The sequence below is a fragment of the Chaetodon auriga genome, chromosome 20, assembly GCF_051107435.1.
Source record: "Chaetodon auriga isolate fChaAug3 chromosome 20, fChaAug3.hap1, whole genome shotgun sequence".
In the NCBI taxonomy this organism is placed as follows: Eukaryota; Metazoa; Chordata; class Actinopteri; order Chaetodontiformes; family Chaetodontidae; genus Chaetodon; species Chaetodon auriga.
The window spans coordinates 6,383,817-6,398,279 of NC_135093.1; the positions used below are offsets into that span (position 1 = coordinate 6,383,817).

At 44.1% G+C, this 14,463-nt stretch overlaps 1 protein-coding gene across 1 annotated transcript in view; it reads right to left on the bottom strand.

Moving 5' to 3' along the window:
• psme4b (proteasome activator subunit 4b) overlaps nucleotides 1–13,910 on the bottom strand; it is a 33,767-nt gene extending 19,857 nt beyond the window's left edge. Inside the window, exons 1-17 of the mRNA XM_076760541.1 lie at nucleotides 13,561–13,910; nucleotides 12,788–12,928; nucleotides 10,489–10,605; nucleotides 9,101–9,145; nucleotides 8,784–8,933; nucleotides 8,017–8,080; nucleotides 7,418–7,492; nucleotides 7,181–7,303; nucleotides 6,986–7,078; nucleotides 6,307–6,485; nucleotides 4,948–5,034; nucleotides 4,113–4,299; nucleotides 3,642–3,731; nucleotides 2,700–2,764; nucleotides 2,343–2,493; nucleotides 794–892; nucleotides 323–392 (exon numbers count right to left, since the gene is read on the bottom strand). Coding sequence (XP_076616656.1) covers nucleotides 323–392; nucleotides 794–892; nucleotides 2,343–2,493; nucleotides 2,700–2,764; nucleotides 3,642–3,731; nucleotides 4,113–4,299; nucleotides 4,948–5,034; nucleotides 6,307–6,485; nucleotides 6,986–7,078; nucleotides 7,181–7,303; nucleotides 7,418–7,492; nucleotides 8,017–8,080; nucleotides 8,784–8,933; nucleotides 9,101–9,145; nucleotides 10,489–10,605; nucleotides 12,788–12,928; nucleotides 13,561–13,754 — 1,930 coding nt within the window. The 5' untranslated portion in view covers nucleotides 13,755–13,910. The remainder of the gene's footprint in view (nucleotides 1–322; nucleotides 393–793; nucleotides 893–2,342; nucleotides 2,494–2,699; nucleotides 2,765–3,641; nucleotides 3,732–4,112; nucleotides 4,300–4,947; nucleotides 5,035–6,306; nucleotides 6,486–6,985; nucleotides 7,079–7,180; nucleotides 7,304–7,417; nucleotides 7,493–8,016; nucleotides 8,081–8,783; nucleotides 8,934–9,100; nucleotides 9,146–10,488; nucleotides 10,606–12,787; nucleotides 12,929–13,560) is intronic.
• Between the last annotated feature and the right edge of the window lie 553 nt (nucleotides 13,911–14,463).

Consider the following 14,463-nt stretch of genomic DNA (forward strand, 5'->3'; position numbering starts at 1 on the left):
ATTTGAATACTCCAATAATTGCAATAATAATACAATAAAATAACACAATAACACTGTGTTTAATAAGATGTCTTAATTGTTCTGAGATAGCTGTGATCTGATAATGTGTTAAAAATGTATCTTTGCTGCGAACTGCAGGTTTCATTTAACTGTGAACAGACGTGTGAATAAAAGCTCATTAGATTCTAGAGGCCTTGTTCAGTCTGCATGCACACACTACAACTGTTTGTACTCTACACACACTGGGGACTGTTCTACACACACGCACACGCACACACACACACACACACACACACACACACACACACAGTGTGGTACTGACTGTCAGTAATGTGGAAAATGACGCTGCAGCAGTGAGGAACGAACAGACGGAGAGACTCAGCGGGATGACACTGCAAACACACACACACACACACACACACACACACACACACACACACACACATTTAGATGCCCAAGAAGAACCACAAGCATGCAGGAAATGACACCAGTGTGGACTGATTTTTTCCAAAACTGAAGCAAAGTAAAATAACCATTAACACTGGAAATGAAGACAGCACACGGAAAGCAGGGATGTAAGTATGCCATGACATGTCAGTGGAGGAGTTGAATGAAAAACAGATGAAAACACAACTTTGCGTCATACATGACCTTCCAAGATTGTGTTTCCCTGCAGCTAAATCAACATCTTCAACACGTCAACATATGAAACATGACAAATCTGTCTTTGTGAGGCAGAGAGATGAAGATAAAAAGCACTAGCTGATTAAAACACACACACACACACACATACCTTGGCTGCAGCTCTGCACATGTCAGCCACCATCCTGCCTGACACACACGTCTCAAAGATGTTGGAGGTGGCAAAGTTGTACACCTTCTGCAGCGCCACCTGACACACAGGCAAAGTTTGGAAAGATCGACTCAACAGGTGCACAGAAAGAGCAGCCACCACACATCAGGGCTTATATGAGGGTAATACTGTGGACATTATAGAAGATATTAGTATTGATTATATTCAAAGTACTCGGCTTTATCATGGAATCTATGGCAGCTAAGTCTTATTGTAACATGATAGACAATCTTAATAATGCAATCACTGCTACAAATGTATATTATTCTGTAACAACCAGCTATTTCATCCAGCTTATCGAGCGTCTGCAGTTTAAACACAATTAGTGGCCTTCCTGTCTTTGCCCTGTAAATATTTGGATCATAAGCCAGTTCATTTACAGAGTAATCACCACACTAATTACATCTGTTTACATCAGTGGATATAAATTAAATGTCTTGTCATCATTATGTAATTGCAAGTTTCCATTACATCTTATTCACATGGTAATGACTTTTTTCATACCACATTTTCTAGTTATATCAATTTTACTTCACCATGTAATATCAGGCCATTATTAAAGTGACACGCCACTGGTTAGAGTAAAAGAACGCAAAAGAGTAAAAGTACTCCATTGTAAGTACTGAGCTCAAATTGTTACTTGCGTAAAAGTGCAGAAGCATTATCAGCAGAGTAAAAAGTAAACATACCCATTAAGTGGAGTGGCTCCTTTCGCAGTTGTAGTATTATATAATGTTATTATTATTATAGTAGAAGTCTGCACTTAACTACAGTACTTGAGTAGAAGTATTCAGTTACTGACGTGATGTACAATGGCTTCTGTGGCTCTGGAGGAAAGCCTGCTGCACAAACTGAGGCGGTGGAGTTTGAAAGAAATGGGCATTAATGAGGCATTTAGGAGGAATCTGCCTCTTGTGAGTTCCCCGGCTTTATGGAGTATCGCTGTAAGCAATTAATGGTTAGCTACTGTCCTGATGTAAACAAACCCTTAATTGCATCATAAATCATTAATGGATTTATTTGTGCTCTAGTTGTAATCAGTGAGTCTTGTGTTTCGATTCTTGGTGGTGGTTACCCTTTTGTTTACATTTGTGTTATTAATGGATAAGTACCTTTACAGGCCCCGAAACTTTAAGTACTCCTCTATAATATTAAATATTCATGACTAAATAGGGAACTATCAAAGTTTACGTTTGAACAAAAAAGAACAACACCATCTTTAGGTATTAATTATTAAGAGTTTTAACACTTAAATCTCAGCTACACTAGTTGTTGTCACATTTTGATGCATATGCTAAATCCTGATTGGTGCACAGTGCAAGTGACATCATCAAACCAGAGAAAGGCAGGCACAAAATGCAGAATGCAGAAATCTCTCAAGTGAAATTACCAAAAGTGTTTGGCTGAAATATTTGTTTTCAGGTGTGTGAGCGTGTGTGTGTGTGTGTGTGTGTGTGTGTGTGTGTGTGTGTGTGTGTGTGTGCTCTACCTTGTATATTTCTGTGGAGCATTGTGTCAGGATGGTGCTAACAGTAGAGGACAGGCCCAGCTCCACCAGGCTCTCCAGATGAGTCTGGGTATCCGTCTCCATCTCATCTCGCGTCTGTTCCAGGGTGCTGCTGTCTATCAGAGCAAAACACCTGCACGAGCGCAGACACACACGCATGCACACGCTTGTCAGCGATGAGAACGCCAGCAGCGTTATGGCGAAAAAGGCTGTACTGCGTGACCAGCGGAGCCAGCGATGCAGACCGGAGTGTTTCAGACAGAAAGAGATACACTCACACTCGATCGCTGACACCGAGGTTTTACAAAGTGACAGTTTGACTTCTTAATTTGTCTCTACCTGTCCAAAAACTGGAGAACGAAGTCTTCAAACTCAGCTGAAGCAAGGCACAGATCTTTCTCAATCTGAGAGGGAGAAATAGAAATGCTTGGTTAGTGTATTTGTACAACACAAGTGTGCTGTGTGTGAGCTGATTTTAGTCCAAATAAGTAAAGGAATAGTCCAACATTTTGGGAAATACGCTCATTCGCTCTCTTGCTGAGAGTTAGGTATAGCACTCCCATGTTTCTACGCTCAATGTGAAGCAGGGGTCCGGAAATGTTAGCTTAGCTTAGCATAAACATGGCTGCAAACCCCACCAGGTATGTTTCAGAAGCAGAGTGTTTCACCTGCTTCTGTTAACTTGCTCAGATTTTGGTCATTTTCCTTGACATTTGTGCTTCTACCATGGGTATATAGGCCTCATAGTTTCATAGCAGTTTCTTTTTTGTCTGTTTTAATTGCGTTTATTGTTGATGTACGATCAGGATTCTGCGCAGGGTGTTTTATTTTGAAAGTTTACCGGATTCTCTACACAGTTGCTGTGTCTGACTTGGCTCGATCTGCTCTGTGCAGTTTGACACATCGTCCATCAAAAACAGTCTCAGCCTATATTCTCCATGGACGGAGCGGAGATACGCTTCTGGGAAGCTTCTGAAAAAGAGATGGAATGCACCCCGTGGAATTGCATTCATTGCCGTGAATGGCAGCACGCCCGGTGGAATTTAGGGGTCACACTGTTTCCAGTCTTTGTACTAAGCTAAGCTAACTGGCTCCATATTTACCATAAAGACATGAGAGCAACATCAATCGTTTGATGTACCTCTGCAGAAACATCAGCTATTCCCTCAAGATAAAAGGTCTTTAAATGATTAACGCAAAGTACGTCAAGAGTTTTGCATAACATGCTGCAGATATTATGTTTATTTAATCTCTTTCCTGACTAAGTTAATGTGTGTGTACCTCCGTGAGATCACTGTGTTGAGAGGGAGCAGAGGAACAATCCACTAAAGGCACCAGAGTGGTGAAGGTACCGATGAACTGGAACGTCACCTGGACAGAGCGACACAACGGGAGAAAGATCAATTTACATCATCTGATGTGTGATCAAGGCCTAAGTGAAATAACCTGCCAGATGTCGGTGGAATAACTTTTTCAAAGGCATTAATTTATTCTGGTGTGATGGATTAATGCAGTCTAGAGACAATGAGCAAAGCAAGAAAGAAAACCAATCCATTTTACAATCCAGGCAGAAACTGAGGCCTGAGACTCAGTAATTGCGAGTTCTTCAAACTGAGATATTCATTCCACTTTCAGGAATTATTAATAGGATAGGCCAGAGCACGCTAGAAGGGAATTTAATCAGCAGAGAGCTGTATTGTCTACTTGTCAAACAATTCTTATTCATTTCTAATCAACACATTCATTACTCACCATGCACTTGCTGAAGTCGTTGGGGTCCACCCCTGGCAGAGAGCCTATGAGCAGTGGGAGCATGTGCGCTCGGCCCTCTGGGTAATGGTTGTTAGGGGAAACCAGGCTGCGAGCCATGCCGATCATGCAGCTGAGAGTGGCGGTGAGGGTGTGCGGCTCCGTCAGGGTCTCCATCGCCGCGTAGGTCCTGTCATACACAAGAAACGCGGAGGTGAGAAGAAAATGAGATGAAGGGAGAGTTAGAGCGGCAGAGCGCCGCGTGAGGTGAAAGGTTCAGGTCGGTGTTCTGGAAACAGTTTGGAGGTAATTATTGCACACTGGTCACTGATTTGGCACGTTGTCAGCAGTTGCAGCAGCTGTGTGACAAACAGCTACAGGAGGCAATTAAGGTATTTCAAAACCCTTCGTGGCTGATTGCTGCAATTTGCGTCAAAATTCGTACTAGTTCTCGGAGCAGTAGCTCAGTCGAATCTGAACACGCACTCATGACGCACATATTTTTAGGTTTGGTGTGATTTACACTCACACAATATCATTCGCTCTAATATCCACTGCAAATAAACTTCCATGAATCCACACTGAAAATGCTGCTCCTCATCCATGGACATGTTATAAACAGGAACTGCTGTATGCTAATTCAGCATGCATTTAATGATGTCAATCAGGGCTCAGTTTGTAGCACAGAGCTAACTTCTCCTCACTCACTCACTTCCTGTTTACATTCCCAAAGTTCTCAAATTACACAAATTGAAGTTCCAAAGCTTAGAACATCATTATCCCCCTTTTGACAGTACATCGACCTCATTCATGGCAGATGTCTCACTCAAACGCTTACTTCTCAAGTACAGGCGGTATGGCGAGCTCTGGTGTGAGGAGAGCCAGGTTCTGAAGAGCGTAGGCTGCGTCGGTACTGCCGATTTTGCTGCACATCACCAGAAGAGGGCAGACGTAAAACAACACACAGTATAGCGTCAACAACAACAACAACACACACAGGCAGATAATCACAGATGACCCGTCTTTATCCAGATTAGGCTTGGTGTTGCTGAGGCCCGTGACTGCGCTCGGGACACAGCAGGGTTTGGACGTGTTAGATAACAGACCGGTACTCATTAAGATGGCATGTTTGCACGGCGACAACTCTGTAAACACTGATATGGTGACATGTAGGTCAAAGCTGCTAAAAACAGGGCTAAATCAATCTGAAAAATTAAGGTGTTTTAAATATTTTCATAAGAAGCACCTCTTGATTACACGCTAAAACAGAACTGTAGAAATGCTGCTGAAATAATTTTTAAAGTAAGTTAAATGTCTCCAGAGTGTTCACTTTTCAGCCAAATTTAGCCCTGCAGATGACCAAATACAGGACCGTTTTGGTAGCTGCGATATTTAGCAGAAAAAGAACAACATCGTTGAGATAAAACTGGGCGAGATAAAACAACTGGGAGGTGTGAAGCCAAATATGCAGTCCGAATCTATTTGTGAACCAGCGTCCTGGCTCAAAAGACGGAGGTCTGTAGGAACTGTGGTCATTAAACGTGGGTTAACAAGGCCACTGATTGGTTCTGACTGTGCAACTGAACGCTCACACCTCCTCCCACAATAACACCTATGTGCCTTCTATTTCTGCTCAAGTAGAAACAGTTTCTATCGGCCTTCCCACACACTGTCTTTGTTTTCAAATGTCAACTTACAGCCTATTTTAACAGACTGGCCTCTCTTACAAGCTAATATTACATTTTTTTTGTATTTTGGGGCTTCTCTTAATCTCTTGTTTGAGTCTATTATTGTAATTTTACTAATTCCAGCAATACTGGAACAATTGTTGCTTAGTTTCTATAAATAAATGACTCTCTGAATAATGCTGAGTCATCTTGTTGCATTTGTAGTAATTCAGCTGCTACGGAAGTAAGTTCATCATGTCATGTCAAACTATATTATGCATGTGTATGTGTAAAGATAATTGTATTAGATTTATATATATGCAAATGTGTGTATATGTAGGAATATGTGTTGATATGAGTGGATGTATGCATGCACAAGTGTTATAATCCTTACAGTAACAGTGTTCCTAGAATGTTAAAATTTCTCCAGATCTCTGATGATGAAACACGGGTGTAACTGTGCAAGACCCCACGCAGAAAGACCAGTTATAGTTATTATCATGGCTAATTAAACTACCAACATGCACTACCTGAACATGGCCAGCAGGGCGGCTCCGATGAGGCTGCGGGTGAAATCCTGTAAGTCCGCGTCAGTCAGCCTCTGACATTCAGGAACCAGCGTGATCCAGCTGGGGGCGGCATATCGTTCGCGGTGCACGCGGCGCACAACGCTCGCAGGGAGACGCTGCAGCAGCCGCATCAGTCGGGACTGCAGGTGCACACACACACACGTACACACACACACACGCACACGCACACACAGCCGTTTTCCATCATCTACATAAAACTAAGCTTAACCCAAGTCTTCACCCTAAAATTTAATGATTTAAGTTATGGGGACGTGCATTTTGTCCCCATAAGGAAGGTGAGTCCCCACAACACAAATGTGAGTGTGTAGACAGATTTATGTCCTCATAACGTGAGTAATACACGTGCAGACACACACACACACGCATTCAACATTAACGTTATCATCCAGAGACACATTCACACAGTCTGCAGTAAACAGATCTGTGATATCGCTCTCTTCTCCGGCACTTGTGCATTTCATTATTGCGTTGTTAGTCCGAAGAGCCAGCCAAGTTCTGAATGACAGGTTATAAATCAAAGGACTCTGACAGGAAGCAGCTGAAGATGTGTTCACAACTCGCTCAGAGTGTGTGTGTGCGTGTGTGTGTGTGTGTGTGTGTGAGTGAGACAGAGATTTACCTGCCAGCGGCCATGATTGGAGGGGTGGTAGAAGGAGGCGATGCTGTTGAAGAGGCAGGTCAGCTCCTTCTGTGCAGGGTTTCCTGGTCCCCCCTGCAGGAATGTAAATCAGCAAGGTCATTATGCAGCCGCAATAAAAATTTATGTGTTTTCTTTAATGTATTTTTATGAGGAAAAAGTCTGCAGAGTGTGTACCAGCAGCGCTGTGATCCACAACACCAAGTGTCCAATGTCATACGAGTTGGTGAGATACCGCGGTGCCACCATCTGGCTGACCCCAACTGGAAGGTTCAGACTGCGCAGGATCCTGGTGAAGATCTACACACACACACACACACACACACACACACACAGCATACAGAGTAGAGTTTCAGCAGCCTGCAGTAAAATACATTACACTTGTATATCCACATAATTCTGCTAATGACTCACTGTGGGAATATAAGGGGTCCAGTCCACGTAGCCGATGTTATCGTTGGCGAGGCGAGCAAACAGGTTGACTAGATGCTGCGAGACAAACATTGGACAAACAATCACTGCGAGTGCAAAGAACATTCCCAGAAGTGAAGGCTGTCATTCCAGGAATTAAACATAGCCCCTTTGAAAAAAGTTCGAGAAGAGAGGACAAGTGCGCAGCCAGGCCGCTGTGTGGCCCGGAGGCTGGATGACTGAGCCGAGGCACAAATGGAAAATCCTATCTGCGTGCCGAGTGGAAAGCCCCGGTGCTTTAACAACATTTCAACATTTCGATCATAGTCATCAGGAAATGTAGGACAGTGTGTCAGTCCAAACGCCTCGATCCATTTTTAGGAAACTGGAAAGCTGCGTGATTCATTGCTTATTGTCATTTAAAAGGATTTTTAAAAATCCACCACTTGGAGCTGCAGATTTATATGGAAACTTGAGAGGTGGAATTTTCATTAATTTCAGATTTGAACATCCAAGTGTGTGTGTGTGTGTGTGTGTGTGTGTGTGTGTGTGTGTGTGTGCGTGTGTGTGTGTGTGTGTGTGTGTGTGTGTGTGTCCCTCACCCCTTCCCAGCTTGGCTGATTTTGCACTGACATCCAAAGATTCATCATCTCATCAAACCACAACCTGAAAACACACAAAAACCGACATCATGTTCACACACACACACGGACACACCTGAAGCTGAATTCCCCTCATCTATCTCCAATTCCCCAAAATATGAACTCCAGTCCCTCCCTGGTAGATTCTGGAGGAGAGAGAAAAACTAAAACGGAAAAATGGAGTATTAAAGATGATGTATTGTGGAAACTGCGCGGAAACTGTTGATGAATCCAAGACGAAATCCAGACAAATAGCTTGCGAAAGAGTGAATATACTGGAGAATGCAGTGAACGCTGTGAAGGGGCTTGGTAGCTGGAACGCAACCATGAAGGGTGAGGAGAGAGAGCTACAAAGGTTTTCCAAAGAAGAAAAATACTAGCAAAAATAAAAAATAAAAAAAAGGAGGGCAGGGGGGGAGCACTGCTAAAGTAAAAAAAGATCATTATTTATTGAAACTCCTGCGTGCAAACGCGTAAAGGGCCTGAAAATGTGGTTATAAATGACATGCACTCCAAACAAATTACTTAATGATTTCCATCACAGCAGCAATAATGACAAAAAATGCAACACATTCCACCTTTTTCTGCTGGCAGATTGTTCTATAAACAAACAAAGGGCGCCTTTGCTAAAACTTTATGAACCCTTTGTGTTAGCTCTGGCCTGAGAACAGCTGCACTTGGCGTATAATCCGGTTTCCAAACAGATCCGTTCAAGCTGGCCCACTTACTGGAAGCCCTGACCATGTTCCTCCGGGGGCATGATGGTGGGCAGGAACAGCTCCATGTTGCTGATGGCCTTCTGCATGACCACGTCAAACACGCACAGCAGGGGGCGCCACTCATCCAGCATCTCCTTGGTGGACGACACGGGGAAATACCTGGAAAAATCCACAAGAAGACACACATACGCAGAGAGCAAGGACAGGCATGAGTGCAAATGGAGATACAAATACACACACTGATCTACAGTACGCAGCTCAAGTGAGGATCAAAGCAATACATTATCCAGAGAACAAATTACATGATCACAGTGGATGAGACTTACAGTCTGCAGCTTTTGATCAAAGCCTTCAAAATGTGGTCCACTGAGCTGCAAACAAGCAGAGAGAGGAGGGGTGTGAGGGGGTTTGTGGAGGGATTCTGCTTTCAGTGTCTCACTGAGGTCCACACGTCCTCAGCAAGGTTAGAAAAAACCTTCAGCGCTCAGCCATCAATAAATCCGCTGGTTATTTTTTCACTAATGCTTTAAAAAGCTCCCATAAACAGTTCCAGAGTCCGAGCTGTCATCTTAAAATTACTTCTTTTGTCTGACCAACAGTCCAAAAGCCAAAGATAAAAGCTTTGGAGCATTATGAAAATATTTCAGACACCAGATACTGTTTGGAGTCTTCGCTTAATGAATGATATTTCTTAACCATTAATTATTCATTTCACTGAATAAATTCTTTAGAAAAGAAGTTAACTTTTGGCCTCACAGTTTGGAACAGAACTGTAATCAAGCTTTACTGATGCACTAAAATGAGCGTTTGCTTTCTTGCTGAGAGTTAGATGTGAAAAAAAATAAAATAAAAAATGTAAATATGAAGCTGGAGCCAGCAGCTGGCTGACGGCTAGCCTGGATCAATCCAAAGGTAACAAAAGCCGCATTTAAAGCAAATTAACGTCTGGGGACATTACTTTACCCTCCTAAAACAGCCTGCTCGAGGGGTACTCCTGATTGGTCGAGTGCTCTCAGCATTTTACTTTAAAAATCTGCAGCCAGACACCAGTTTGTTTTTTGTTCACTGTGCTTCCACACATCAACGTGGAGACATGCTTAGGAGTTATGAGTTATGCTTTGTTGGGGTTATTGTTGTATAATTGTGAGCAGAAATGACGTATAACACACGTCAGCGGACTCATTTGCCTAATCTTTGCAGGTCTTTAGACTGGAAAACGCAGACAGCCTGAAGGAACCATTCAGTTTCCCGAAAATTCGTTCCTGGAAGAAAGAGTTCATCACCCCTAAAGCTCCCGTTATATCTCTTTCCTTTGTTATATCGCAGACTGGGTCTTGGTCAGGACCAGTTGCTCGGTGTTGTGTCAAAGTCTCCAGGAGACTCCAGGAAACTCCTGATCCAGACTAAGAAATAGTCCAGAATATAACCCCCCATAAAACGGTAATTTGCTGATTTATAGGGGTGCTGGTCGGTGAGTTTTGTTCCCTTCTTCCAGAGCCAGGAAAGCTGTTTCCTCTCTTTATGCTAAGCTAAGTTAGCCAGCTGGAAGTAGCTTCACACTTCGGGTACAAGCATGAGAGTGACATCAATCTTTTCATCTGTTTCCCAAAAATGCCAAACTTGCAGCAACTTGCAATGCAGAGAGGAAGCTCACATACAGTACGTCAACACTGCTCTCATCACAACACGTCCATTTAAAGGTAAAACTTCATACTTGGGGAACCAGATGAGTCCAAGGTGCTCGGTTTTGGAGTAAACCACCCTCTCGTACAGGTCGTAGAGCGGTCGCCATGGCAGCTGCAGGTCATCTCGCGACAGCAGTTCCTTCTTCCTGTTTGAAAGAGGAAGTAAATTATCGACTGCGTCCAATTCACAGGGATTTTGCAGGACTTCAGGCAGGTTCTTTAATATTGAAACCTTCAAAAAAAAAAAACCCTAGTCAAGACACACTGAGTGTAATAATGTTTCACTGACGTGGGAAACCACAGGGTGTCTGAAAGAGTCTGTAATTGTGGGAAAATGAGTCACTACCTCACAGGCTGAACTCAACACAGTGATGACAACCTCCAGACATGTCTGCAAACACAACACTGAGATTCTTTGTATTCCGTAAAGCACAACTGGACTGACAGCTGCAGACATTAGTAATTTGGAGGTGTAGACTCAGCTGGTATGAAATATTCACAATGCAACCTCCCTATAAGGGGCTCCACAGAGAGAGCTGAAGAGGGTACGAGGTCTGAAAGGAGACACAACCGGCTATCTGCAAGCTGTGAAGTTACCTTTTCCTGTGATTCTTGATTTTTCAAACACCCTGTTAGGCTTTTAAATTGCTCGGTGAGCGGCGTGCCACTGATGAGTGCTTTATAAGCTTTAAAGTGCAGCAGGTTTTTCTAATCCTCCTGAGAAACTTTCTCATCGCTTTCTTTGTACTCCACCGTTCTTTGTAGAAATCACAATTTAGAGGAATAAACCCCGCAGAGAAGTTGAAAGTGAAGAATATGCACAATTTCCACCGGCGCAGATTCCTCTTGTCTCCTCCTCTCTCATTCATCTAACAGGTATGGAGCGGAGTCTCATTGGGGACATTTGAAAAATGAAGGGAAGAAGAGACAATCGTGCAAATGACGGTGAAAAGCGAGGGAAGAAGGAGGAAAAAAAAAGGCCTATTGAGACCTGACGCGTGATGTTGAGTATCAAATCTATCTCTCAACCGTGAGACCTGGCACTTAATATACGGTTAGCCTAGATCTTTCTCTTTTCATCTGATGGAAAACACTCAGACAAATGACATCTACATTACGGTGTTGTCTTGTGATGGATGTGAAAATCATGGAAACAAGTGGAGACAAATGAAAAGTGATGAATGTGACCGCTCTGGAGAATATGCTGCAGATCTGATTTGAGAGACAGGAAGTTACAATGTACCGTAGGTTAGGGCTGAAAAAGCAACAAATGCGCTGAGGACAATGTACTTCACTGTCCTTCTTACTGACTAAGAGCGTGCCTGCTTGTTATATTGTACTTTTTACTCCACTACATGTATTTGACAGCTAGAGTTACTAGTTTCATTCCATTCATCAGCATGTCTGTGAGTTCCACCGAGAAGAGAAATTTCCCTTCAAAACTTCAAAGATGGTTTCATTCAAATATTATTGTTCAAAGCCTTAAGAGGCCAAATTATGCAATATTTCTCCAAAAAAAAAAAAAAAAAGCAACAATTTGAGCCCAGTTTTTGTTCTTTCCTATACCTCATTAATTATCTAATGCATGACCCCCAAGACTTATTATGTGGCCCTTTCAGGGGGCCCAACCCCTAGGTTTGGAACCTCTGGACTAGATTTTCTATGATGAGCTTTGGAGGATTGTGCAGCCTTCATGGAGGGATCTGCTCTCTGATGCTTTCTAAATGACTTTCTCAAGTCTGCAGGTGCTTTCACCTCCTGAGACCCGAACTCTTGCATGGCAGCGTTCCAAATCGCAGAGAGGTAACTGAAAAATCCACCTTAACAAGCATATGTCATGACAGTGTACCACTTGTGGCACAGCGATGTTTGCCAGCCAGGCCGCTCGCTGATCTCATTATACTAAAGGATAGAGGCGAGAGAGGATGACGCTGGCGAGTCTGGGTTTCAGAGGCGAAGACTGATAAAACTTCCTCGATTTTTAGTATTTCTGCCATGTTTTAGAAATCATACAGTTATTTTACTGTGCTGTGCTGCATCTATCCAGCAGCAGGCTACCCTGACACGTTTCTCCCCAGCAACGTCCCCCAGCTCCTCCTGGGGGATCCCCTGGTACTCCCAGGCCAGATGGGATATGCAAGCCCTCATGTTCTGGGTCTGCCACAGAGAGGCATCCAGATCAGATGCTTGAACCGGCTTCTTTTTATTAATATGAAGGAGTTCTCCAAGCTCCATCCAGATGTCTCGCCCTCAGAGGACAGGGTGAGGCGCTCAGATATCCTTTATGCATGTTGTGTGTATACACCTGTGTGTTTGTGTCACACCCACTTGAGGAGCTGAATGAGCAGCCTGGCGTAGCTCTGCATCATGTGAGGCTCCAGGTTCGGCAGCGTGACCAACTCATACAGCAGCTTGATGAAGAGAATGTGGTCCTCTTTACTGAACCTCCGGCCGTACAGCTTCAGAAACCTGAGGGTGGGGCGGGTGAAAGGTGACCATCAGTGAGCAGTTGATCACTTGCCGCTTCCTGCAGCTGACCCATATCCTCACACACAGAGTGAATACACGGCCTCACTTGCCCACTTTGTCAACATGAAGCCTAAGCTCATTGAATCTGAGTCAAAGCCAAATGGACAAAGTGAATTAAAAGTCCAGGTTTTATTTAAAGGGTAGAACACATTGCCCTGATGCTCTCTGGAGGCCGGGTACACACTGCATGGTCTCCTTTAAAAGCTCTTATCACACTGGTATTTTATTCCTTATTTTTCAGTGAAAAAGACTCTTGAAGACTTCTGACTGAATGTTTGGGTTGTAAAGTGAACACTTATTGTAGCTGTGGCCACTTGTAAAGAAATACTGACATGTTGCACAATGTAATGCAATATTATATACGTTTTATTTACTTATAAATGCAGTTTTTGTTGGAATGATCTGAGGATTGTGATCTTGTTGGACTGACTGCTCTGTGGCACAAATTGCGCACAGCCAATCCACTCCACAGCCTCATAATAACCTCAGAACGTAAATGATCTGCTGTAGAGACCACTATTGTGAATCCTAAATGACTAATTCTTGGTCTACGACCTTGCTCCAGCACTTACGAGAAGAGTTTCCTGCACCAGAAAGCGACCCCGGGCCACAGCTCTCTGACGAGGACAGCTCTGGACAGGTTCGCTTTGATCTCCGCCAGCAGTTCCGTGGCCTCCCGGTCCAACCGATCCGCGTAAGGCAGCAGCCTGTTATACACGATCTCCTTCTGAGGGATGAACCCAGCCATATCCCCGTCCACGGTCATATTCCAGGTCACTTTCCTGCTGTATGAGGGAGGTAAAGGAAAACGGTTCCTCTTTACTTAATGGATGTTGTGCCTTCTGAGAAGTGCGCCGCAGAAGTTGGTGGGCATAATCCGCTGTGTCCAGCAGCCGGGCGGAAGGCAGGCGATCACAGGGGGAAAGTGTGTCACGCTAATTGAGCTGTGCAAAGCCTTGAGCGCGGAGGGCCGGTTCCGCTCTGACCTGCAATGTCAGGCGCTGCGTCACCTCTCACTTCACACCTCAGATGTCCAGCGGCGGCCTGCGCGCCGGGGGGGCGACAGAGTTCGTGCACTCGCCGTGACGCACGATAGGAGGTCGCACAAAATGGCTTGCCCGCAGGTTGCTGTAGAGAGGGTGCATTACTGTACGGTCAGGCTTTGACTTCAGCAGCACTGAGCCTCAGGGAAGGCTTTGATATATGAACGCTTTCATGTGTGGGCAGAGGGTGGCGGAGCAGGAGGAAACCGGGATCATTCTGGACTACAAGTCCCAGAGGCGGCGCTGTATCCGTGCAAACTAATCTGCAGAATAATAGGATCATCTGATAACTGGATTAATGCCCCTCTCCTGTTCTACTGACCCACAGTGGCTGTTATTGGGATAACCTAAGGGGGGGGGGGGGGCATGTCCAGTGCATTTAGTGAATCAGCACCCAGGCTATCCACCAGCTTTATTATAAGAAAGCAAATT